Source organism: Strix uralensis, chromosome 7 (genome assembly GCF_047716275.1).
Source record: "Strix uralensis isolate ZFMK-TIS-50842 chromosome 7, bStrUra1, whole genome shotgun sequence".
Lineage (NCBI taxonomy): Eukaryota > Metazoa > Chordata > Aves > Strigiformes > Strigidae > Strix > Strix uralensis.
This window is the reverse complement of record NC_133978.1, coordinates 6,196,338-6,221,504: the sequence shown is the minus strand read 5'-3', so window position 1 is coordinate 6,221,504 and position 25,167 is coordinate 6,196,338. Positions and strand designations below refer to the sequence as shown.

Below are 25,167 nucleotides of genomic sequence, written 5' to 3'. Positions count from 1 at the left end.
TTCTGTCTGTAGGTTATGCTACTCTCACCTTGGCCACAGAGCCCTCCATAGCTGTCCCGCCAGCTCAGGCTTAACGCAGCAAATAATGGTTTACCCTGATCTGTCGTCAACAAGGGAACTTTTCACAACGTCTGTTAGCCCTTCTGACAGAGAACATGCAAAGATAAGCAAAAACCCATGGAGTCTCTGGAGCAAATTACCCTCTGTGGACAACTGCTATGTAATCCCTGTTTTTTTAATTTTGCTGTTGACCTTTCTTTCTGATAGATCACGCTGCCAAAGCACTTTGAGTAAAACAACTGGCAAGCCGTATGTTTTGCAGATGAATCACAAGTGTTACAGTTTGTACTTGCTATGGTAGTAAGACAAATTATTTAGAGAGCTACTGTGAAATACCAATCAGTCTTTCGAGTTAACTGCATGATAACCCCTTTAGAAACAATGATCACTACAAGTGTCAAAGTTATCTGCTGACAGCAAAAGTTATTTATACACTTATTTGCTATTCTGTATGAGCCCAAACCAAAATCTTGATTCCTAAATCCCGCATACACTGAAAAACTTCAAAGCTGGCACTTCTCTAATTGTTACGGTAATTAGAATGCCAATGGTAATGAACCAGAAAGCAATTTTAGGATTCCTCAGTAAAAGTTCCCTCATTTTCCCTTCAGTTCCCACGTTTAATCACTTCTGATTTTATTCTTCCACATCCAGGAAAACCACTGCTCAGACTGACTCCAGCAAATTCAAGTCTGAGTTTTCTCCTCAGTGAAAGCAGTGATTATTTAAAGGGATGAGAGGATGCATAGTATTTTCCAAAATTCCTATTGCTTTGCCATTTATAGAACAATCAACATCATGAGAATAGTATGTTGGAGTGCTGGATTCACACCCACAGATTTTGTCCTGTTTTTTCCTCTTGTAGTTAACACAGAATTAAAAAGGAAACATTTTCATCCTATATATATCATATATATACATATGCATTAAATTGATTATTAGAATGGTAGGGAAGGGCTTCTTATTCACTTTCTCATAAATACGAATGCAACTCTCCTCTGTGTGAGAGATCACTGCATAATGAATGGAGTACAGCATCCAATAAGAATCTCAAAGTGTTGGCTTCCTTGTATTTTTTACATGCTATTTTAGAAATTCCTTCTCATAAAATGTGTCCTATAGCATATTTTTATTTAGGGAATTGTATTGTAACCCCCTATTTCAATAGCAGCATTTGGTCTCATTTACAGTATCTGCAGAGCATGTAGGGATCATCCAGAATGAGAGCTGCAGATGACAAGTCTGTGCCTTAAAGTACTAGTATTGTCTTATATTACTATATAAAGTGCAGTAATGAACACAAGTGATTTACATTCTGGTGCTCTATTTATTATCTATCACTGACTTCCATATGAAAAGTGTTTAGCTTACAACTCAAGATTTTCCTAAGCGTCAGCATTATGCGCTCAGCATGATATCTAGTAATCCAGATGTACTCCTTCTGTTTCATCCAGTGCATCATTCATCACCAACAATAAAGAAATCCAGAATCAGAACATAGTTGGTAATTTTGCTGATGTTGCATGAGACAGAACAGATTAGTCTCTGGTCTTCTACAGCTACGATAATCATGTGGTGCTGACAGAAATACAAATATGATTTTGCTAAGATTCTAGCTGCCACTTTGATCAAGTACATACAATAACAAGCTGTCATTTTTACCAGAAAAAAGCACCATACCTGTCATTTATGCAGATGGTAGTATGCTACATTGCCAGGTGAAATTTCATCACAATTAGAAGTGTTGAAAAAAACGTGGTTCAGTTATACCAAACGTCTTCAGTCAGATTGGCTCAGTTTTTTCAAACAGAAGATACACTAAATGAGGATTAGCTTTACGCAATTGCAGGAAGAGGTTAGGGCAAATCCCAGGATACAGGAGACTTAACTCAGTTTCTTCCTTGGCCTGAAGACAGTAGAATTTGTAACTCTTAACTCCCATAAGGACAACCTAACTTCTTGCTGGTGGGTATGGGTACTGTTGGTGCTGTCCCAGGTTGCACAAATAATTAAGCATTCTTTATCAGCAGGATAAAAATCTGGAAATTCCACCTTTCAAAACAGCTCCCATAATAGGAGACCTGAGCCTTTCTCCCACTTTCTCCGGCTCAATGAATAAAATTTAACACTTTCAGGCAGTGTGGAACAGGCCCTCCTTTAGCAGGACATTTCAGAGAGCATTTCAGCTTAATGGTTAGGGTTGTTTGAGGAAGCTGTTTGTTTTGGAGAAAAGAAACAGAGACAGACTGAGAAAGACAGAGAGAGAAAAAGAGAATGACTCTCCTGCCTAGGGACCAGGACAAACACCTGGATTCTTGTCCTTGCTGTGGTGGATGTTTCAGTATTTCTGCAAAGTGAAAGAACGAGAAGGACAAAGAACTTCCTTGTCCACTTATCACAAGCCCCATAATGTTTTATTAGCATGCAGCTCAGAGCCTCCTCTTGGAGTCTGAGGTTGAAATCCTGTGAGACAAAGCATCCAATCTCATAACCCCAGTGAGCGTCTGGGCTACTGCACCATTTGATGAAAGGACAGCACAGCCAGTGTTATCTACACTTCCCAAAATCTGTCAGTCTAGTCCATTGGGCCTTTTATTTTCCTTACAAGTAAAATAACTTGGTAATATTCAGTTAGAATATGTCATGTAGAAACAAAAATACGTGTGAGACTGCCCAACATAATTCATCTGCAAGAAATAAGTTGCTTCAGTGATACCTCTTCATGGGACATGATAAGTGAAGAAAAGTATTCATGTTGGATCTGTTGTTTTTTTGATTCCCACCACTGAGAGGAGTGGGGGCAGGGAGGGAAGGAAAGAGAATCCAAACGAAACAGAAGATTTCAGTCAGATTAGCCTAGATTAGACTTTGAAGCCATGGAGTGTTCCAGCTTGGAAACAGACACCGAGATGCAATATATGCCAGTTTCTTAGATAAACTGTTAACTGGATTTAGAATAACTCTGCCAAAAAAGCCAATCTAGTACCGGGATTACATTGGGAAATTTGTCTGGAGTTGGCAATGACTGGCAAACAGAATTATGATTTTATACAGTGTATGAGAATCAACATTCAAATAAGGTTCCTCTAGCCTTTCTGTTTGTGGTAATTTACACGGGTTACTATGCTAACATCCGATTATTTTGATACAAAAAGCTTCTACTAACTGTTAGCATGTATTTCCACTAAAATCTGAATTCTACTAAAAGCAAGATAGGTTTTAACTTCAACAGGTGCAGGATTTTAGAACTCATATTCACACTCAAAGGTGCTTAGAAACCTACAGAAATTACTACAGTCTATCAATTCCCTTATTTGCCAAAAAGGTTCACAGGTAGCAGAATGGCCAGGAGCTCGATTGCTTGACTCAGGATCTAGGAGATCATGATCCAACTCTCTGTGCTGTCACAGACTTTCTATGTTACCTTAATGAGTCACCTGGGTTCTTTAGGCCTCAATTTCTCATATGTAAAATGTAGGTAATAGCCCTGCCCTGAAGGGTGCCTTGCTGTCAGGTGCTCAAAAAATGATGATGATGGCGCCACAATGAGACAAAATGATGTGAATCCATACCTTCAACAATACTTGCATTGAGAGAAGATTTTGTCTGCCACACTGCTCAAATTACAACCATTCAGCAGCACCCTACAACAATATTGCCAAGGCAGTGCAGAGGCTAGCAACTCCCCAGAAGAGAAGTTGCATTTCGCTTCTCCATCTGCCCCAGATTTCAACCAGAACTTATCTGGCTTCTTTTTTTTTCCCTTTTGAGTTAACTTTCTTCTAGCTCACTCCTGCAGAATAGGTCACTGTGGGATTGGATGACCGCCAGTGATGGCAGGAGGGACGTGTGGGAGCATATGAATATGAGCAGGGAGGGAAGCGGGGGAATGCTGCTGCTAGCACAAGCTGGCAGCTAAACTGGTTCAGCTACGTTGTCAAATCATATGCTGAATACGCTACACGTCTCTGTGGCAATAATGCTGTGCAGCTCACTTACAAGGTGCTACTAATGACTAGAGAAAAATGGATCAGAACTGCTTAAGACACATATTCACCAGCACATTTCCTGACTTTCCTCTGGCCAGTTTTAAGTCTTTTACCCTTCTAGCTATACCCTGAAAATATTAATGCAACCACCACTGCCTACTCCCTTTTTCCTAAGGCATATAAGTGAAATATCCAGGTTTCAAAAGTTGCAGTCCACTCAGCACATAGAGATATAGATAATTATATACAATTATAATATATATGTACTATATATATTATAATTTGTACAGCAAATTTACACCTCTAGATAAGAGCTTGAATTTCACAGTTTTCTAGCTGGGAGAAGGCACAATTTTAAATATCTGGATACTATATTAAACAAGTGTGTGAATCCCTGTCTGTAAAATTTTCATGTTCCAGGAAAGTTGCCAAAAAGCAGCTGGAACCCTACATTTTTGACCCCAAACCAGAGCTTGAACCTTTATACTCTTTCCCTTAGTCTCCTCAGTATGCTGAACTGAAGCCTAGTTTTAACATTGTACCCATTGACTTGTTCTTTGTGTGATGCTTTATGAAATACTTGTCTGAACCACAACCACAAACACTTTGTCCTACTCCACTTATGTAATAACGTTCAGAAATAGTTTTATGGCTTACGTGATAAAAGCAGTTCTTCAGAAAGCCATATTAACAACTATTTTCTGTTCTTACTGATCCTAGAAGAAAATCTCCCAAACAAGCAAAAAACTCCAAGATTATATTCTCTATACAGCTGTGTATTTCCATTTATTTCAGAGATTCCTGTTCTTTATAAGAAGTTTGGTATAACACCTTCAGTATATGTACGTTGGTGTTTGTTGGTATTTTCACAGCAATGTTAACTTAGTCTTGTTGGTTTGTGTGTCAATTTATACATATATATGCACACTAAACAACACATTTAGAAAGACAAAGACTCAGGTATGAGAACAACACACAGGCAACACTATGGGGCTGTGGGAACCCTAACGTCAGTATTTTCTAACTCAAAATGTATTTTTGAACATGACTCATTAAAATGACCAGCCCAAACACATGCAGTCAGCCTGCACGGTTCCTAGCCAGAGACTGTAGTGTTTGCATGGAAACAAAATGACTCTTGTAGCTTCCATGGGCAGAGAAGCAGCCACCAGTATTGATAGTGCAGCAATATGCATTTGTTCTGACAAACTCCTACTTTTATTTTATACTTTTTTGTATGTGCACATACATCCAGAGTCCTATTCACTCAAGAAATGTGAGAGAAAACCTGTTCATGATTAACTTCAAAGAAGTGGCCCCGTGAAATGCATTCCTTTATCATATTTTCTTCTGCAAGCAGACATATGAAAAGGAAGAACTCCCCATATTTCTTAATGAAGTAAATTTTTTAAGAAGTTAATATCTTCAGCACATCAGTCAGGAAAAAAATTATACACTGTGTTCACATAAAACTTTTTCAGTTTTAAAACAAAGGCAAGAAACATTAGGTTAATTACAGTTTGATAATTGCTCTAAGTTTAATTTATGTTAGTCGGTTAGACAACTTAAGACAAACTTGTACCTTTGGAGTAGAGGAAATAAAAGATGTTAATTGTCTCTATCAGCATTGTTTGGTTTCATCTGTAGGCCATCATGGCTACAGCAACCCTACACTATTAATTTCTTATTACATATCACGACTTCTTTTGGACAGCAATGAATCTGAAAAAAAAAAAAATCAGTATGAAAAACTGCTGACTCAACTCAACTATCTATACACAATACTGGACTCTCCCATTAGCAAGAAGTATTTCATTGCATTTTAACTCCACTTTGTAGCATTTTGTTCTGGAGTCAACACCTTACTCATTAACATGATGCCTTGAAAGTGTAATGGTAATGCCTTCCTAGCCCCATTAATTCCCTCTGCTAGAGAACACCGTATGATGAAAAATTCACTTCAGGGACCAAGCAATGATTCCCCAATCTTCACCCATACCGTTGAGGATGTATTAAAAGTACAACACTGCGTTTTTAATTTGAAACATTATTCTTGCCATTAGAAATTTTCATTTCCAAAACCTGCTTGTTGTGGTTTAACCCCAGCCGGCAACTAAGCCCCACACAGCCACTCACTCACTCCCCCTCCAGCTGGGATGGGGGAGAGAATCAGAAGGGTAAAAGTGAGAATACTCATGGGTCGATATAAAGACAGTTTAATAGGTAAAGCAAAAACCACATGCACAAGCAGAGCAAAACAAGGAATCCATTCAGCCCTTCCCATCAGCAGGCAGGTGCTCAGCCATCCCCAGGAAAGCCAGGACGGTCACTTGGGAAGACAAACGCCATCACTCCGAACGTCCCCCCCTTCCTCCTTCTTCCCCAGCTTTATATGCTGAGCATGATGTCATATGGTCTGGGACATCCCTTGGGTCAGTTGGGGTCAGCTGTCCCGGCTGTGCCCCCTCCCAACTTCTTGTGCACCCCCAGCCTCCTCACTGGTGGGGTGGGGTGAGGAGCAGAAAAGGCCTTGGCTCTGTGTAAGCACTGCTCAGCAATAACGAAAACATCCCTGTACCATCAACACTGTTTTCCGCCCAGATCCAAAACATAGCCCCATAGTAGCTACTATGAAGAAAATTAACTCTATCCCAGACAAAACCAGCACACTGCTTTTGACGCAGACATCAGAACTAAAGAAAAATTTGATATAGAGATTAGTTACATCATTCTGAAAAAAGCAATCACATGCATGCCTTTTAAGTCAAATGAAATGTGCATATAGCTCAATAAAGTTGAAGACTGTATACAACTAAGATAGTCCAGTGGCAGATTTATGCACTGCCATAAAAGAATGACGTTAACTGTTGGTAAAGTTCACAGGGCAGTACCTAACTGGTCTGCTGACTTCCAGGTAATGCAGATTGAACAGTTTTGGATGCGAGAGAAGATGCAGGCCCCTACTTTTTCTTCCTTCGTTCTTTATTATGTGGCACTTAAAAACTAAAAGGTGTTGGCTCTTGCAAAAGCCCTCTTCCAATTTTTATCTTCTAGGCTACTGCTTTCTGATTGCTGTCTGACTCTGAGAAGTCTTAACACTTTTCATTCCCACTCAATTTATTCTAATCTGAGTTCAGGGTTACCCTCTCCAAGTAAAAGTTCTTCACAGACTTACTGTGTCTAGCTTCTAACAAAACCAATTTGTGAGTCACTTTGTCTACTCTGTCCATCAGCCCTGTGGCCCTCTAAACATACATAACACTTGAAAAATGGTTTATATTTGCAAAGGAAATAACAGTGCTCAAAAGTGCTCAAAAATGATATGAAACAAGTACGCAAAAAAGTGTATTTAGCTTTATAATTACACTGTCATATAACCAATATCCAAAAATAATCACATAATTTTTGAGAGGTTCGTTTCACAATAAACAGTAACATGTTTAAACAGGCAGAAATGAGACTCTCTGTACCATACTTGCTATGTTGCCCTGACCTTTATTCATGTGACAAATCATTAGATGATGGAAAGGGAAGGAGGGAAAGAGATGACCCCTACCTTAATTAATCCTTAATTAGCCTCCACAATTCCAAAGGCCACATAGCATGTGAAATCCCTGATAACAATTTCATTCTTAGAAGAATTATGTGTAGTATCTTCAGGTCCTACTGGAAAATTCGGACAGACATGGTAATCCTTCCTCAGTAGGTCAATTTTTTTGCCACAGATTTTGCTCTCTGCTGCCAAGAACTACCTAAACAACATGAAAGATCTCAAAGAAGTGGAAGGAAAACAAAACTCCAAATATGTTCTTCAGTATATTGCTTGCAACCAAAGTATTTAGGGTTGAATTCCTTAATTTATGGGAGACTCTAGAAACAAAATACGACTGCAGTACATTTTATTGACATGGCTGCTTCTTAGAACATAGTACTCTCTGATTTTTACTTGATTCTTCCTTCCTGAAAACACACTGGCCTTTTCTCAGTATCAAGGGTGAAAGACTGATTGCTTAACTTTCCCTTGGAACACTATGACCAGCTCTCCTCATCTAAATGGAAAAATGATAGCTTTGGTTGGTCAGAAATCAGAGAATCTCTGGTTTTACGCTGGCTTAACTGAGATTAGAATTTGATCTATTGAAGTGATTTGTTGAGACATGCTGTGTGAAAGAAAAAAAAGCTCAACAAGATGAAACTTTATAAGGCTGTTTGCTGACCACCAGCTGTTGGCCAGCCCACAAAGCGAACAGTGCCAGCTAAGAAAGAGGATGGTACCATCTAGTGGCTGCTCCCACCCCTTGGTGCACGTCTCGCACACTTCTACAGACCTGCAAGCTCAAAAGCTCATGCTTGGCAAAGCTGTGCTCGCAGTGGTACATTTGAAGAAAGTATCAGAGAGCAGACTGTCCCTGTCAGAGTGGAGGGAGACTGTAAGGTAAGGATGGCATCTGGAAGGGGGGGACCCAGCAATCTAAGCTCCCTGTGAACACTCCTGCTACCTTGTAACTATCGGCACTGCTCCAAAGCTGTGAGGAAGGAACAGCCCTGCAGCATCAGAGAAAAAGGGAGGAGTGGAAGGAGGGCTCAGTTTCCAGCAAAGAGAGTTCATTCATCAAAATCCTTCCCTCCCTGCTCTGACGTGCCTGGCTTTTCCTACCATAGCTAATCTTTACTAGAGCTGACCTTACAGCAACCCCCAAAAAAATATTTTAGATGAAGAGACCAATGTACAACATCTACCATTACAAAATCAGATATTACCAGGACATTTATTCCACCATGGCAATTTCCATCTTCTTTTACTTTGAGGCTGCCACATTTTGCTCCTTTCACCCCCAAGTCTCACAGACTCCTGTCTCCCTAAAACTCCTTTGTAACCTCTCAATCTTTGGCCACTTCTGTCCCCTTGGTCTCCTGAAGAAATCAGAAGACTTCAGAAGAAATCAGGTAAAATTTTGTGCTGCCTCTCCATCTTTGCTCCTTACTATTTGGGAACTACTGGTCAAGACCACGATCAACAGTATGATGGAATGGCTAAATAATCAGGGATGTAAAGTCCCAGTGATTTGGGATCTTTGCTGGTCCTTTAATTAACTTTCTGTAAGATTTCAGACAAGACACATTTTCTGAACCTTGGATTTTTTTAGCAAATGGTATGTATCTAAGGATAGGCTATGTCCTTATATACTATTCACCAGTTTCTAAACTTCTATTTAAAATATAAGAATTACACTTTTGGAATTGCATAAGTATTTCTCTTCCAAGCCACAGATCATTTCCTTCCCATAACAAAGCAACAAAACCCATCATAATAGCACTGACAGATTAAAGTGAGATTCTGAAGATCCAAGCTTGCCACAGAAGTAGAATAAAACATAAGTCTGCTTGCAGAGTGTCAGTGCCCTTCAATAGAAGCAGGAATGCAAGCTCTGGACTTACAAACTGCATAAATTCAGGTCTGAGCAAACTGATTTGGTTACTGCTACAGGCCTACATATGGTAATATGTATCCCCACAAGATAGTTTATAATGACTTAAGCAAGATATTATTACAACTGTCTATGTTAGTGTAGCTAGGCAGCATCTGCTACCCAAAAAGTCCACTCAGGTGTATCTTTAGGGCTCCACCATGCCCAGGATAAACACTGGTTTAGTGTCAAAAACTGAAGCTGGCTCTTGGTGTGAAGCTTCACATGTCACAGCAAGAGACATTTGGCCAAATGCCTCTTGGTCTAGACAAGAGACATCGTCATGCAAAACAGCTAAGTAACAAGAGTCACAGGCGGTTAGGAGGAGGCTCATAATCACATCAAACTATCCGGAAATGGTCATCTATGTAGGAATACACTGGTTTTCTTGCATCATCTGTTTAATCTTCTAAGGATTTAAATGTGATATGTTTTGCTTTCTCAGTTACACCAGCTAGAAATCTGGTCAAGTTTTAACCTGAAGGCAAATTACTCTTTTAGTAGGTATAGTTTTCCTTATTTAATTCTGAATTGAAATATGTATAGTATTCATTTCTATAATTAGCAGATGACTAATATTTGAACACAAAATCCTCAAAAATTTGGTATATTTTAATGACTGTTTTTGATCAACAGTGTGTAAGAATACAGTTTTTTCACAGGGACTTGCAGGAATTAAATGTTTGATTTTTTAGTTTCACTAGTTGCATTCTGCAAACTTCAGATGCAGTGAGAATCTGTGTCTGCAGACCAATTTCAGACTGTTTCAATATGTCCTGGTTTATGTAGGCTTTTTTATTTTCACTCATTTTAGAATTAGTCTAAAAGCACAAATGACTGCAAATACCACAGAACACGACTCGTCCTGTTCAGAACCGTGCCTCTCTCACTCTACAGGAATACAGGATTTCAAGCTTTGAGCAGAGGCTGATGAATGAAATAGAATTTCGCCTTGAACGTACGCCGGTGGATGAATCAGATGATGAAATCCACCACGAGGAAATCCCTACAGGCAAATACATAGCACCCATCTTTGATAAGAGACTCAAGCATTTTCGGGTAATGGAAGGATCTCCTATTACATTCACTTGCAAAATAGTTGGAATACCTGTTCCCAAGGTAGGTCATTCTCACTGTTAGCAGTAAAGGAATAAAAATCATCTACTTGCTATGTTCTATACATCCCTCTGGAAAGTCTCACTCCTAAGAACATGGCTCTGTAGAGAGAGCTCTAAAACAAATTATTTCCTCCCCACTTTCTAAAATAACAATATCTGCTCCTGAGCATCTCTCAGCCCTGTGTGGACTGCCTCACAGCCACCTGACTCCAAGAGAAACAGAACTTCATAAACCCCCTTTTCAGAAAGATGAGAACTGGTATGAGACAACCAGTAATGTGTCTGTAGCCAAGAAAAGAGAACCTGACAGGCCCAGCTATATAAAGGAGATAAGCAGCTTTCTGTGTTCAACCTGAAATCATTCTATTTCACATCATAACCGATCTGCAAATTTTATAATATTCTAAAATTTTTACTAGCAATTAGTCAACTTATCTCATGTTCCTATCTACATTTTTTTCTAGTCACTATTCCACTACAGAGCAAGTGTTAAGTCACTGGCGGGGGGTGGGTCTGATCACTGCAGGTATACTGGTTCAAGGATGGCAAGCAGATTTCAAAGAAAAATGCGCATTTCAAAATGAACAGAGAAGAAGATGGCACGTGTTCTTTACATATTGAAGCTTCTACTAATGATGATGATGGCAACTATACAATTATGGCTGCAAACCCACAAGTAAGGTGTTTTATTTTCCTCTACAGAAACGCTTGTTTCATCTGTTTCTAATATATGTTAATAGGAACACAGATTGGCCCACCTAGTCTGACATCGAGTGGTAACTGTATCAAAAATCAGATGCTTCAGAGGATAGGAGAGGACACCATGTAATGAAGAATGATGAAACTACTCGCCTATTCTTACACATCCCAGTCACAACCATTAAGGACATTTTTCACATTAATACCTCCTGTCCTATCTTCTGAGTCCCCCCTCTGTTGCTGATAGATACCTTTTAAGATGTGCTGACAAGGCAGACATGATATTTCGGGCAGAAAAAATAGAGCAAGTGGAAACAAAAAGTTACATCAAATTTGGAAGTGTTACCAAACACAATTATTCTTTATCTAGGATGCAAAGATGTGGTTCTGATAATAGTCTCATCCCCAGTACCATTCTCCTTCACCTGGTGTGCTAGCTTAGCTGTTTACTTAGCAGTACGCTCAAGTAGATCAGGCAACTTTTCCCAGTTTAAATTTTTCCTTTTTTCTGAATTATATTTCAGCCCAACTACTTCTCAGTTTCTGGGTGGCTGCATAAACAAGTATGCTAGCACAAAGGTGCTAGTACCCGTGGAGACACAGTGGCAGGAATGAACGAGCAGGGACAGGCACTGCTTAAGCTGGTTTACACAGCACCACTGCTAAATGCATTGCCACAGCCTTGAAGGGTCTGAGGAACACCCTGCTCTAGACACACAAAGAAACCCCTGCCTCAACTGCACTTCACTGCATGCTAACAGCATATGCTTTGAAAAAGTAATATTTACACTACAGTTCAGTTACTTTATAAAAATAAATCTGAATGCATTGTAAATGTTAAATATTTATACTTCTAAACAAAATGAGCTATTAACCAACTATTAATTCTGTTTCCGTTGTGATTTGCAGGGGAGAATCAGTTGTTCAGGCCACCTGATGGTTCAGAGTATCCCTGTTCGGGGCCGAATATCAACAATTCAGCCTCACAGGTAAAAGGAAAGACAAGTCCTTCAGACCCTCTTTATGCTTCTTACTGAAGGCACTCAAACTAACTAGCTACTGTACTTCAGTGCACCCTGTACTTCAGTTCTCAACCATAAAATGGAGATAACAGCAGCAGTTCCCTCCCAACAGGTCACTTCTAGAATGTAATACTTTTGAAGGTCATCTTCAAATACAGGGAAGTTTAAGTGTAAAGTGTTATTTCATTTACCTGTCGCAGTGGAGTTAAAGGCAAGGGATGGATTAGCAAGATGAAATTCTGCCAAAAAAAACCAAAAAGAAGTGGAGGACAGATTGGGAATCCAACAATACTGCACAACATAGTTAATTTGATAATCTTTCTAAATGGAAATTATGCAAGTATTAAATTACAATCAGTCCATTTCTTTCTGCCCTTTTATTTAACTCCAGCTATCTGATCATCCTTTCCCACAATTTCTTCCTTTTTTTAACCATCACCAAAAAAAGTTTGACTTCCAAACATATACATGCAATTTTTGTGTTGCAGAACACGACCTCGGGCGCCAGAAGGAGACAAAGAGACAGTTCAAGAACGCTTTTTCAGGCCATACTTTCTACAGGCTCCAGGTGACATGGTAGCACACGAAGGGCGACTTTGTAGGTTGGATTGTAAGGTACCAACTGTTTCCTCTGTTCATTCTCACTTTTTCTACCTCTCTACATGTACTGCTAAACATGTTCTCATGTTCTTTATTGCATGTGTGAACGCCTTCTGTTAAAGTTCTAATGCTTCATTTCTAAAAATCATTTCTTATTGCCATTGTCTCCGAGCTGATTCAGGGGATTTCTTTTCAACACATGTTATATGGAATGAAGAACACCCCAGAAATAGAAGGCTTGCTTACAAGGTTGTTCAAATTACTAGATATGTTCACCGTGTCCTTTACCAGTGCAAACTTCAGAAGTTCATCTGAGAATGACAGGTCCTTCTGCTCCATTATCAGATTCTTGAACATAATCCAGAATAGCACAAAACCACGAGAAAGAGAGGATTCAGCATGTTGTATTCTGTACAAACAAATGTTCCCATTGTATTGGACTGAATTACTGAAGATTAATACTCCCTGAAAAGAGGGAACAGAGCCTAGTTCATTTTATGCTTCCCCAGCATGCACAGATGCAGAAACATCCCCCACTTACAGATTCAAATCCCCACGAGAGAGTTGTCAGAGGTTAGAGTACACACAGTGAACATCCTGTTATTGAACAGCTTTAAGAAATTCATCTGCTCGAACATATTTTGGCAGTCCCTCTATATCCCAGTAGCACAGCAAAGGTACTAATGCTGACACTGACTTCTTCCATGCTCCAGAATGTCTCCTACCCTGAAGAGGGTAGAAGCTCTGAAGCAGAAGTTAATGCCCTGAAGATGAACAAGATTCCTTACTACTTAATTTACAATGTAAAGTTTACTAGGGAGCATGCCAAAGAATCTGGTTATTCTTAGCTCTGCTATCCTGGCAGAGCTTGTGAAACCTTAAAGCATGTCTGGTATTGCACAAACCTGGAAGACAGCAGTCCTCGTTCAGGCAAGTTCCACTTCCCTCTTTCTCTGGTTTGTAGAATATCATCTGGAAAGCAATATTTTGGACATGAATAAGTACTTCTATCTATTGGAAGGAACTTTAAGACTATAATACAGCCTAATAATCTTCCCAAAAAATACTTAATTTATAGTGTTCTAAAACATGTAAGTTTAACAGCTACAAAGAACTATATCATCCTTCATGAAATTTTATTAAATACAAAGTCATTTGTATAGAACTCTTTTTCATCTCTATTAAACTCTGTAGTGGTTTAGATCCAGGGTTATTATTTATACTCAGCACTAAAAAAATAAGAAAACTAGCAGATTACTAAGAGTCTTTTGTGAATCTGATATATAACCAAGGTTCTTCCTTTCTGACTAAGAAAAATATAGGCATCTCATGTATTTGTTTTTCTTGGGATTTTGTTGCTTGTTTGTTTTGGTTTTGTCCCTTTTGTAACTAATCAGAAGAAAAACAGAAGCTGAGAAATAAAAACAAAAATCTTTGTTCTAGATTCTGACATCATTCAGATGGTACCTGAAAAAAGGTTTACCTATGAATTTACTAGAATCTATTTGTCAGTTTGACATTTGTCTCTAGCTGTTTCACTGTCTGTTAGGTGAGTGGGTTACCAACTCCAGACCTGACGTGGCTTCTGAACGGCAAACCTGTGCTACCAGATGGCACCCACAAGATGCTGGTCAGAGAGACTGGAGTTCACTCTCTGCTTATTGATCCTCTCTCACAAAATGATGCTGGAACTTACACTTGCCTTGCCACTAATAAAACAGGACAAAATTCATTTAGTCTGGAGCTCACTGTTGTAGGTAAGAATCATTGAAAAACTAGTCTCAATGATGAAGGTATTTGTACATGCTTCTTCAAACTTACCTTACTTTTCCCTACAGACAAGTATAAATAAATAGTTAATCCACTGATTACTTACTCCACTGAGAGTTCAACAGCTATAAAACTCATCTGATGGAGGGAAATGGACCTGGTGCTCACCAGACAGGTGCACTCCTGTTATTAATAGAGGGCTGGAAGAATTCTGTCTCATCATCACTTCACCGCTCTTGTCTTGGCAAAATGACATTCTCAACTTTCTCCCCAGAAAATGCTTAGGGTTTGAATTCATAAAATATGTTGAGGACTCCTAGATTTCAGTCCCAATTTTATGAGTTTAAAAGTATTTTTAAGTAGAAAAATACAAATCTGAATACTGTTCTTTATTAAAGCCTTACAAGATGTGAGATACTAAAATTCATGGATCTGGCATTCACTTGCTGCAATGGTAGCATGTTTAGACCTATTAGATATGCATACATTCTTTTATGAACATCAGTTCTGTCTATTATTTTCTTTATGTTCCCTTACAGAGGCTATGTCATGGCATTTCATTTTCCTTCCAATATCCCATTAAAAATTCACAACCTATTTTGATATCACAAGAATAATTTTCGGTCATGTTCTTCCACACTGTTCAAAGCAAAACAAAGAATACAATATCTGTTGCTCAACAATTCTTTTTCTTCTTCCAGCAAAGGAAGTAAAAAAAGCCCCCATGTTTTTGGAGAAGCTTCAGAACTGTGGTGTTCCTGAAGGGTACCCTGTCAGATTAGAGTGCAGAGTTGTGGGAATGCCACCCCCAGTATTTTACTGGAAGAAGGATAATGAGACCATCCCATCAAACAGAGAGAGGATGAGGTACTGTATCATCATACCCATGCTTGGAGTTTCTTGTGGCTGGGCCAATTGTTTCCATGAAAACCTGTGTGATAAGTACAGGTGGTGTTCTTCTTAAAACAACTTCTTACACCCACATAAAGATTTTAAAAGCTGGCTTCACTGTGAGGTGAACAATAGAATAAAGGATGGAGCATAATATGCCACTGCTTCAGAGAGTGGTGATAGACCTTTCGGGCCATAGGCCCGCTCAGCATATGCATCTTCTTATCAAAGATACTATGATATGGTATTTTAATGCATTTTAGCAGCTTATTCTCTCTCTAAGCTATTTTTTTCTCCAGTTTAGTTCTAACTATGGATGAATCCAAACTCAGAACAGTTAGAACATGGTTTTGAATGCCCCAGAGCACAGGACAATAGAGAGTTTAACATATCAGATACAGAGACTGATAACAAAGTTTGGTCACAAACATAGGCAAAGAATTTGATCCATGCTTACAAAATGCAGCAATGTTCGAGTTCAGCTCTTGCATTCAAATGCATCACTACTTTTTCGGTTTTGCAAAAGAAAAGCTGATGAAATAATGTGCCTGGTTGTAATTAATGAGAAATTAATTGCTTTCATTTATTTTTTAAAGACTACTACTTCAGCATAAATCTGATTCCTAATATTTTATTTCACTTGGCTCCAACTGATGATTCGATGCAGTCATCAGATCTCTGAAATCAACTTCAAGAAGTACGACATTTTCACATGCACACCCTGCAGGCTCTCTGTAAAGAAAACTGTCTGCACAGCAGCACTTGCTACAAATGCACACCTATCATGAGGGGAAGCTTGCCCGTCCCCACTCCGAGACTGCCGTCCTCTCCAAAACCCCCACCTGACTCTGATCTTCCACAGCCTGTACTCTCTATTCCTCTGCCTCTGGGCAGATTACTCAAGGATTTATTTCAAGTACTGGTATTTTCACAGTATTATGTAATTATGGTTATACACATGCAAACGCTAGTTAATGTAAAATGAACAACTGTCCTAAAATGCCTCATTTTCAGTTGTTTCACAGAAGCTTAGAAAACAAATTTTTGCTTCAACTCAGATGAGGATAGACTAAGGGAAACCTCCCACACCTCCCAATGCCAGGAACTAACAAACATCAGGCTCGTAATACCTCTGCTATTTCAGCCTGGCATGACCAGACTGCCTGCCCCCAAGGCTTTGAGTGGTTCTGCAGAGATCCACCTGAGCCATGGGCAGCATTGTCCTTCTTTGTCCCTATCTTGCCTCACTATCATCTTCCTGCTTGAAGCCAAGAGACCTTTTTGTGTGATGATATGGACATGCATGAGCTTCTGTACTACTGCACCCACAGCATAAAGCAAATTATGTAGTGCAGGGAGCAAAGGGTGAATGTTCCCTTTTATACTAGAGCTGTCAGAAGCACAAAACGTCCTCTTGACCTGAAATTCTGTGGTTTGATGTTTCATTCCAGTTCATAAGGAAACAAAGTCTCAAGTTTCAGAACTTCCTGCAACTTCCAAGTATTCTGATGTGTTCGTCTCCCACCTCTTCCTTTATAATGAGGGAAACGTTTGGGTTGATATAAAAGACCAACCACAGCCTAGAAAGCAGAGGAGCCTCAGTTCTCGGATATACTACTGAATAGTTTTCCCTTCAAATTGCAGTCAGAAAGTCTAGGATCACTGAAGAGCAAAGGAAGATCAGGGAATAATGAAGCAGCTTTCTTTTAGACTGTTGGCCCAACAAATCTTTAAGATTTTGCCACTCAGCCATTTTCTCATGAAAAAGGGTGCCATAAAACAGTTTCTGACTGGCCCTGGTTACTGTTGTGAAAAATATCACTACTTTGTACAAATGTTCTTTGTATTTTTTTATGTTATTCTTCCAGCTTCAGATCTAGGAAAAAATACAGTATGATTGTGCAGCAGCTTTGTGTGGGTTTAGTTCACTGGAATGCAATAAACAATTCTAATATTAACACATACAAAGCAACAGTTCAGCTCACACTGTCATGCCATGGCTTTGCACAACTGAGAGGAGCAAGAACAGATTTCAGCTACTCTGATCATTGGTTGAGGCCATATGAAAGCAAATCTATTGACTCTAAATGTGTTGGACTGCTACCTCTTGGAGAATAAAAGTTACAACTCATCTATTTCATATTTAATGTACATATTGTAAAATCTCAAAGTTGATATGCTCTTGAGAAATACTAATTCCAAATCACCTGTTTTCCCAGCATGCACCAAGATACAACAGGGTATGTCTGTCTCCTCATTCAACCTGCCAAGAAAGCAGATGCTGGCTGGTATACCTTGTCTGCAAAAAATGAAGCTGGTATTGTCTCTTGTACTGCTAGACTTGACATATACGGTAGGTATTGCCTAGTAAATAAAACAAATCCGAATTAATTTTCTTTGACCCATCCCAGCCCTCACTTAGTCTGTAAATTGTTGGTTTTGACATGGATTAGAAATTAGTGTCACAGCATGGCCACAGCTTAATATGGCCACCAGGAGGAGGTATGATGATACAGCTAAATGGCCAAATTAGCTCTCCTGCATCAGTTTAAAGGCAGGTAAAGAGAAAAAACAGAAGAGTTTTGCACAATATTCTCTACTCTCATTTTCCACTTTCCAAATTCCCTAGACACATAAGCATGTAGTAAATATGTACTCAAGTTGAACCTTAACTCTGTTCCCTCTGACACATGCCTGTGCTACAGCCCTGACCTGATATGGAACAATAGATTGCACACAAGAAAGTAGACCCCTTCTTCTATGGAGCATGTATGATGCAAACTATGCCTAATTAATGGAGGCTAGTTTGTCTAGGACATAGAACACCCCAGCCCAGCTCAAGAACTACAGCACATCACTTAATTACTCTGTATCTATGCAAGATGTAATAGTTAAGAAAATTCATCTAGATCAAGAGTGTACTTTGACCAATTAAGCAGCATAATAAAACAGAAGACATATTCCACAAACTGTTGGATTATAGTCATACCCTCATAGGAAAAAAAAAAAAACAAAACAAAACAAAACACCACATTTCTGTTTTTTTAAAAAAAATTCACTTAATTATCAGGGATAAAAAAGAAGTCACCAAGTGCATCTCTGTCAGTTTTCCGCCACCTTGTGGTGATACCGACAATAGTAATGTAATGTTCAACAGAAGGCTGGTGAGAGTCTGATTCAAGAAAGACCACACAAAATAATTCCTTAGGTATCTAAATGTTGCAAGACATAAGTTAAATTTTCATATGAAGGATTCAAGGTACAAACAGGAAAAAGATGGAAAGTAAGAAATGCTTCCTGATTCCAACCATATTTTCTAAAGACTCTCCAAGCCTTACACAGCAAAGGGAGTGACATAAATTGGTTTTCTTTATGCTACTTTGAATGGACGGGATTGGGAGATTGAAAGTGTGGTCTGATATTTGCAATTACATGTGCAGAGAAAAAAGTACAGTAAACAATGAGTGTGTTGTTCAAATAGAAACAAATTGGGGGCTGCAAGAAAAAAAAGAGGGTTTTTTTCAAATATTTCCAGATAGACAGGGTCAAAATTCAGCATGGAAAGACATTTCCTATCAATGCTTAACATGGAGGTTGTAGGTCTCCCACACTAACCTCTTCTCAGAGTATTGTAGCCTGAACTTCTACCCTTTCATTTTAATTGCTGACACATATGTTTGTCCAGTTGGGATGCAGACCTGGAGGGTTTGTATTGATAAATACTGGCAAATATCAATTTCCCCTTTCTGAAGTGTTTTAAGAATGATAACTGTTAAGTATTATATAATAGCTAAATATTCTTACAAATTCATAATGGTATTTATTCACATGGGAACATGTTGAATGTTACTTTTAAATTACTGAATATGTGTCTTTGGATTACATTTATCTCCATATCTTAAAAAATTTAGGAAACGTGTTACTAGTTGTAAGTATTACAGGGAAATAAAAAGCGTAATCACTTCTTTAAAAAAATTCCCCATATTATTACTTTGAAATTAAAAACCACCAAAAAAAATAACGGGAAGAAAAGTCCCCCAGAGGATGGAGTAGTACAAAATCAGAGCCATGTCCAGTTTGTTCACCTCTGTTCATGCTATGGTATGTTTTTAGTTTTGATTGCGGGAGCTTTGGAGAAGGCTCCAAAGATTAAATTATTAAATTTTGGACTTAGTGAAATCCATGCAAACATTGTCATTGAATTGAACAGGGATGGAATTCCATCTGTAGGCTTCAATAAAAATACTCAACGTACAAACTATGTAAATTATAATATTTGAAGGAACAGACCCTAAAACAGGGAACAAGAACGCTGTGCTCTCTTCAAGGATGTTGGAAGCGACTTTTCAGTTGTGTGCATTGATTTCTGTTGTTTGATTGCTAGCTTAATTAGAGGTTTATACAGCCTATTCTGTTTCAGCTCAGTGGCACCATCAGATTCCACAACCAATAAAACTTCGACCTGGTGGCAGCCGGTATGCAAACCTCACCGGTCAAGGACTTGAAATTTTTTCTGCCTTCCCAACTACTGAAAGCCCTATGCTGTTTTCATCCCCAACCCAAAAGGTGGTGGAGAGTGAAGAACTTTGAAAAACAAACAATTGTTCCAGTTACACCTGCAGAGATACTAGAACTGTGGGGGAGAAAAGAAAAAAAAAAGAGGTACAAGTCAAGATGCTCAAGGTTTACAAGCAACTTGTTTGTAATTGTGTACTGCTGCTGCAAATGTTGCAAGTAACATATCATACAAGACTTTTGCATATTATTTTACTGCAGGATAATCGTGGTATGGAGTGTTGTGCAATAAATTCAATACTGTGTAGTTTGCTAAGAATTACATAGTAAACATAGTTTTCAGCACCTAAAAGCCAATACCACTTTTACTGCTTGAACTAAAGCTACTGTACTGTAGCAAACCATGTAAAGGATTGATGATGTTCGGCTGGAATACTGCCAGTGAAAACATTGACATTACAATAACAACAATCCGGAATGAGGGTAAACAACAAGACTTTGAATGTAATTCTAAAAAACATGCCAGATAATCACAAAGCACAAGTTAAAGGGAAAAGATGTAACACATTTTTATATATTATTATGCCAGATAATCTTAGAATTTTTGAACTCAAGACTAGATAAATGTAGCGTTTCATGTAGGTACAGCTGTATACCCTATATATTTATATTTGTGTGTGTGTGTACTCCATGAACTGTGTACTCATGGTGTAAGGATTCATAAAGTAAGGTACAGGGCACGTGCACAGGACACTAACATAGGAAACCAAAATTCCTGTTGTCTGAAGCATGTTCTCTAGAGCCCATAGTTGAAATTATTTTCCAGATGTGCTTCATACTTTTTTCTTTACAATGTTAGTGATTCTCTGCCTTTAAACACAGATGATATCAAGCTTGTAACTTCACAGTTTTTAAATATCAGTCTCTTTTTCCTAATTTTTAACGTGACTAAAAGAAAAGTGCATTTACCATCTAGCTCATTTTTTTAACTAACTGAAAAGGAATTATGATCTGGTGGAATTTAAATTTTCACCATCATTTAGGAAATAGTCACAAGTGTGGTGTCTACTACAAAGACAGAAAATTCTGTTAATATACAAAAGTTATGAAGTTAAGCAACAGTTATGTTGAAAGAGCTAAAAACCCTACTGTAACCAATAGTAGCAATAAATAAGGCAATTTAATGGACATGCAACAGAAGGTGTTAAGTGACAACACTTAATGATTAATTTAAATATATTTAGCATCTATAAAGTTGTATTAATACCTCACAGCCCTTAGAATCCAAGAATATCTAAGATGATTTCCTGAATCTTTAAATTACTGCTACCCCTCTTCTTTGGACATTGTTTTCAAGCAGTTCTTACTGCTTTCAACATGGCTAGAGAATGCAACAAAGCCCTGATCAAAGTCACAGAGATGAGAAGAAAAATTAACAGACACTTTCGTTTTGGACCTTATTTGGATTTTTTCAAATTTAAATATGTAACTGTAGAAGATTACATATGCAAAGAAAGCAATGAGGAGTTATCTTAAGAGCAAAAGGATACCGGACATAGCCAGAGACTGAGAAAGAGACAGCCTTTCACTGAGTTTCCTACAAATGCAGCTTATGTTGTCTCTAACTGTTGGTTCCCTAAGGGTTTAGACGAAGTGAATTTCTCGTATTGTTCTAATTCCCACCTGAGTGAAGACCATAAAACAAACCCATCATTATAACTTTCATGCTTCTGTTAGAAATCTCAGGCCATTCACCCCACATTGAACAGACCAGGAAGCTAAAATCCATTCTTCTCCTGAGACACAGACAAGGTGCAGGTATTTCAGTGGGAAAGTAGAAATACCAGTTGTTGCCCGTGCTATACCCCTCCCTGGCAAACAAAAGAAAACCAACAGCTATTAAGAACAATGCACTGATTCAGGTGACTTCAGCTATGGGGTGACCAATTTAAGACACATTGTGGGTCTGATTTTCGAGGATAGAGTACCTACTGCTTCTCTTATCTTCCGTTGGTTTTAGGATGGCTTGGGGATTCCAAAACTAAACCTAGACTGAGTCAGAGTTGGGCAATCCAAAATGTAAAGTTTCCCATATTAGTAACTACTCTTGGGAAAATAATCCAAGGAACGTTATTGGATTTTGCTTGTTTAATCCAGTGCTGTTGGGAAGTGGGAGGAGAGGAAATTAAGACACAAGAGATCAAATTCTACTCCCATCTACAGCCCCGGCCTTCCCATTATTTCATGCCAGGACTGAAGATTAGATTTTGATCCAAAGTATTCCAAGTTGCATATTGGTCATCAGGCTTTATACCTATCACAGGCTTAGTCAAGCAATTGTCTGCTTAGAAGTCCCCTGTGGCCCCCTTGTCTGACTTTGAGTGAGGGGTTGGACCAGATGACCTCCTGAGGTTCCTTCAGACCTAAATCACTCTGTACTTCCTAAATTGTTTCACTTTCTACTGCCTGACTGAATATCCTATGTGGATTAAGTTACCTATTGACTGAGTAGAAACTAATTCAGGCAAGCACAATCTTTTCCTTTTTGACTGGGGTATAAACTATTAGGCAATTGTAGCTACAAGAGTGATCACTTTAATCAGAGTTCTTTACATAGTTTAGAAGAAAGGAATACTAGTACTTACTATTAGCAAATATCTGGTTACCAGTGCTGGAATCATACTTGTTAATATTACTGACAGTAGTAGTGGTTCTCACATTTTACAACGTCAGACAACACACCCAAAAACTCAGTACAAATTAAAAGACAAAGTGCAGAGAGAAAATGTATAAACCATATCTCTTCAACCTTTTCTCCATGATTTCAGTGTAATGTCTCCAAACTTACATCACTATAACCTGAACTGACAAACTGAGGATTAAGTGGTACGATGTTTTTTAAAACGCACATTCAGTTTGTGGAAGTGGGAGGACAAGCAGCTACTGCTGAAAGACTTTTCCCAAAAAATCTGTGTAACAAGGATTAATCTTTAGTCATTCAAGAAGGGGCCCCAGAAGTCTCACTGAGAGGTAGGCTACAGAGAGTGGATCACCAAAATCTGTCAGCTGAACCATAACATTCTCTCCTTGACAGTATTTACTAACAATAGGATCAAAACTTTACCCATCACATCTCCCTACACAATGCAGAATCAGTAATTTCAAGTATTTTCAGTGCATCTGATATAAACAAAATCAGAATCTGAACGCAAATGGCCTGTAGTCATTAAATTTTGCTCGTAGTCATTAAATATTGCCACAGGACATTTCTCCTCTGCATATACTGAGCCCATAAAATGAGTATGTAAAGGAAACTTATGTGAACGGATGTAAATGCTGTTAATTAGTAGTATTGATGTGCTCATCACAAAGAAGACTTGCTAGAAAAAGACACAGAAATTATGTTTGTGTTGTTAACTGATGGAAAAGCCAAAGGAAAAAGGCTTGTGTAAGCAGCAGAGACAACACTGAGTTGTCACAAAACACGCGATGCTGTTTGAGTTCATGTCCTCTGAAAGATGGCACTATCTCATCGTACTGTGTCAAGATGCACTAGAGACTATGCAACTGTGCCCCCTTCCTGAACACCTTGGCTGTTCACTGTTTTTGTTTAACTGAATAACCCATCTGACTTCAAACCAGCATGGTATTTCATTCTCTTATTCAGGGCAGGCTGCCACAACAACAAAAATAAATGTTAGAACTTTCACTGAAGTCAGTGTTAGCTATTATCTTCCAAAAGTCCATTAAATCACCACAGTGTGGAGCATAACATTGTATCAGTGAGATACAGAAATGCTCAGGTTTGTAATCTCGTTGTTTTATGATTCAAAATCTTGTAGGTTTATTTAGTTTCCTGTTTCCTTCTGGTCCTGGTTTTGTATACAATCAGAGGCACAGTATATTTCAAAGAACAGCAGAAATTATAACTTTTGTATTGCAATTCTAGAATGCAAAAGTTTTATCTTTGCCTTAAGATTTTGGTCCAGCTTGGTGCAAACCCAGTTCTCAGCAGCATCACGTAGCAGTTTGCATTGGTATCGCTGGACTTCTTGCCTTAAAACAGCTGGATTGAGTTCCTTTGCTTCCACGTGGGAGGTGGAGCACACGTTCTGAAAGCCTCACGTCTGCTAACATGAGGAGAAGATGAGAGCACACACTTCAAATAGGAAAAGCCAAGTCTGCAGTCTTTATCTTAATATGTAAACAACTGCTGATCCCAACTGTTTACAGTAATCACAGGTACTTCAAAGCAACAAATCTGGAATAAGAATTCCTTTAAGAACTGTGTTCTTAATGCTACCAGGTTTAAAAGTGTTAGTTTCTGGAAGATGTCTTCACACAAAATTATTAGCAAGACCTAATGAAATATTTCAGCTGTTAAATATTGGAGAAGTGATTCATTGTTAATTGCCTTACTATTTCCAATACAAAGTTGTCACTTTGAGCCTTAAAATTATATTTTATAATTTTTTCTTGATTAAAGTTGATATTTTTTATTTTTTGATCCAAAGTCATGGGAAGAAAAATGTTAATGTCAGTTTTAAAGTATATTTTAAGTGCATATGAAAGGAAAAAAACCACACCTGCCTGTTCAGTAATGTATTTCCCTTTGTCTCACCTGAATTTAAATAAATGCTTCAGAGTTGCATACAAGACTGTGTCCTTCACGTGTTCAAATAATTGTGAAAGTGTGCAACAAGACCAGAGGTTTCCTCAGAACTTTGCTGTGACAGCTGATTAATGGAATGAGACCTTATATTATTTAGAAGAAAATCATAAAATACTGTCAAGTTATATACTAGCCATGCTTCTAGCAGGTAGTTGTGAAATATAGTTGTTGCTTTTCTAACAATTCTTAATATCAATTTACTTTGGTTTTAAATTATGCTTTATTTTTTCTGATAAACTCAGCCCCTTCATCAAAGTTTGAAAAAACAAGTTTTCTCAGGGGTACCAAGAAGAAGCCAAGGAGTCTTTAGGGCAATTTGCATGTTTTAAAGGTCAATAAATTTGCCAGATTCTCAGTATCTTG

At 38.4% G+C, this 25,167-nt stretch overlaps 1 protein-coding gene across 3 annotated transcripts in view; it reads left to right on the top strand.

Moving 5' to 3' along the window:
- MYPN (myopalladin) overlaps positions 1 to 24,788 on the top strand; it is a 79,538-nt gene extending 54,750 nt beyond the window's left edge. For all 3 annotated transcript variants that reach the window (XM_074874287.1, XM_074874288.1, XM_074874286.1), the window contains 8 exons: positions 10,415 to 10,636; positions 11,162 to 11,311; positions 12,244 to 12,323; positions 12,845 to 12,971; positions 14,506 to 14,713; positions 15,428 to 15,593; positions 17,837 to 17,970; positions 20,038 to 24,788. In XM_074874287.1, coding sequence (XP_074730388.1) covers positions 10,415 to 10,636; positions 11,162 to 11,311; positions 12,244 to 12,323; positions 12,845 to 12,971; positions 14,506 to 14,713; positions 15,428 to 15,593; positions 17,837 to 17,970; positions 20,038 to 20,207 — 1,257 coding nt within the window. In that variant the 3' untranslated portion in view covers positions 20,208 to 24,788. The remainder of the gene's footprint in view (positions 1 to 10,414; positions 10,637 to 11,161; positions 11,312 to 12,243; positions 12,324 to 12,844; positions 12,972 to 14,505; positions 14,714 to 15,427; positions 15,594 to 17,836; positions 17,971 to 20,037) is intronic.
- The last annotated feature ends 379 nt before the right edge of the window (positions 24,789 to 25,167 follow it).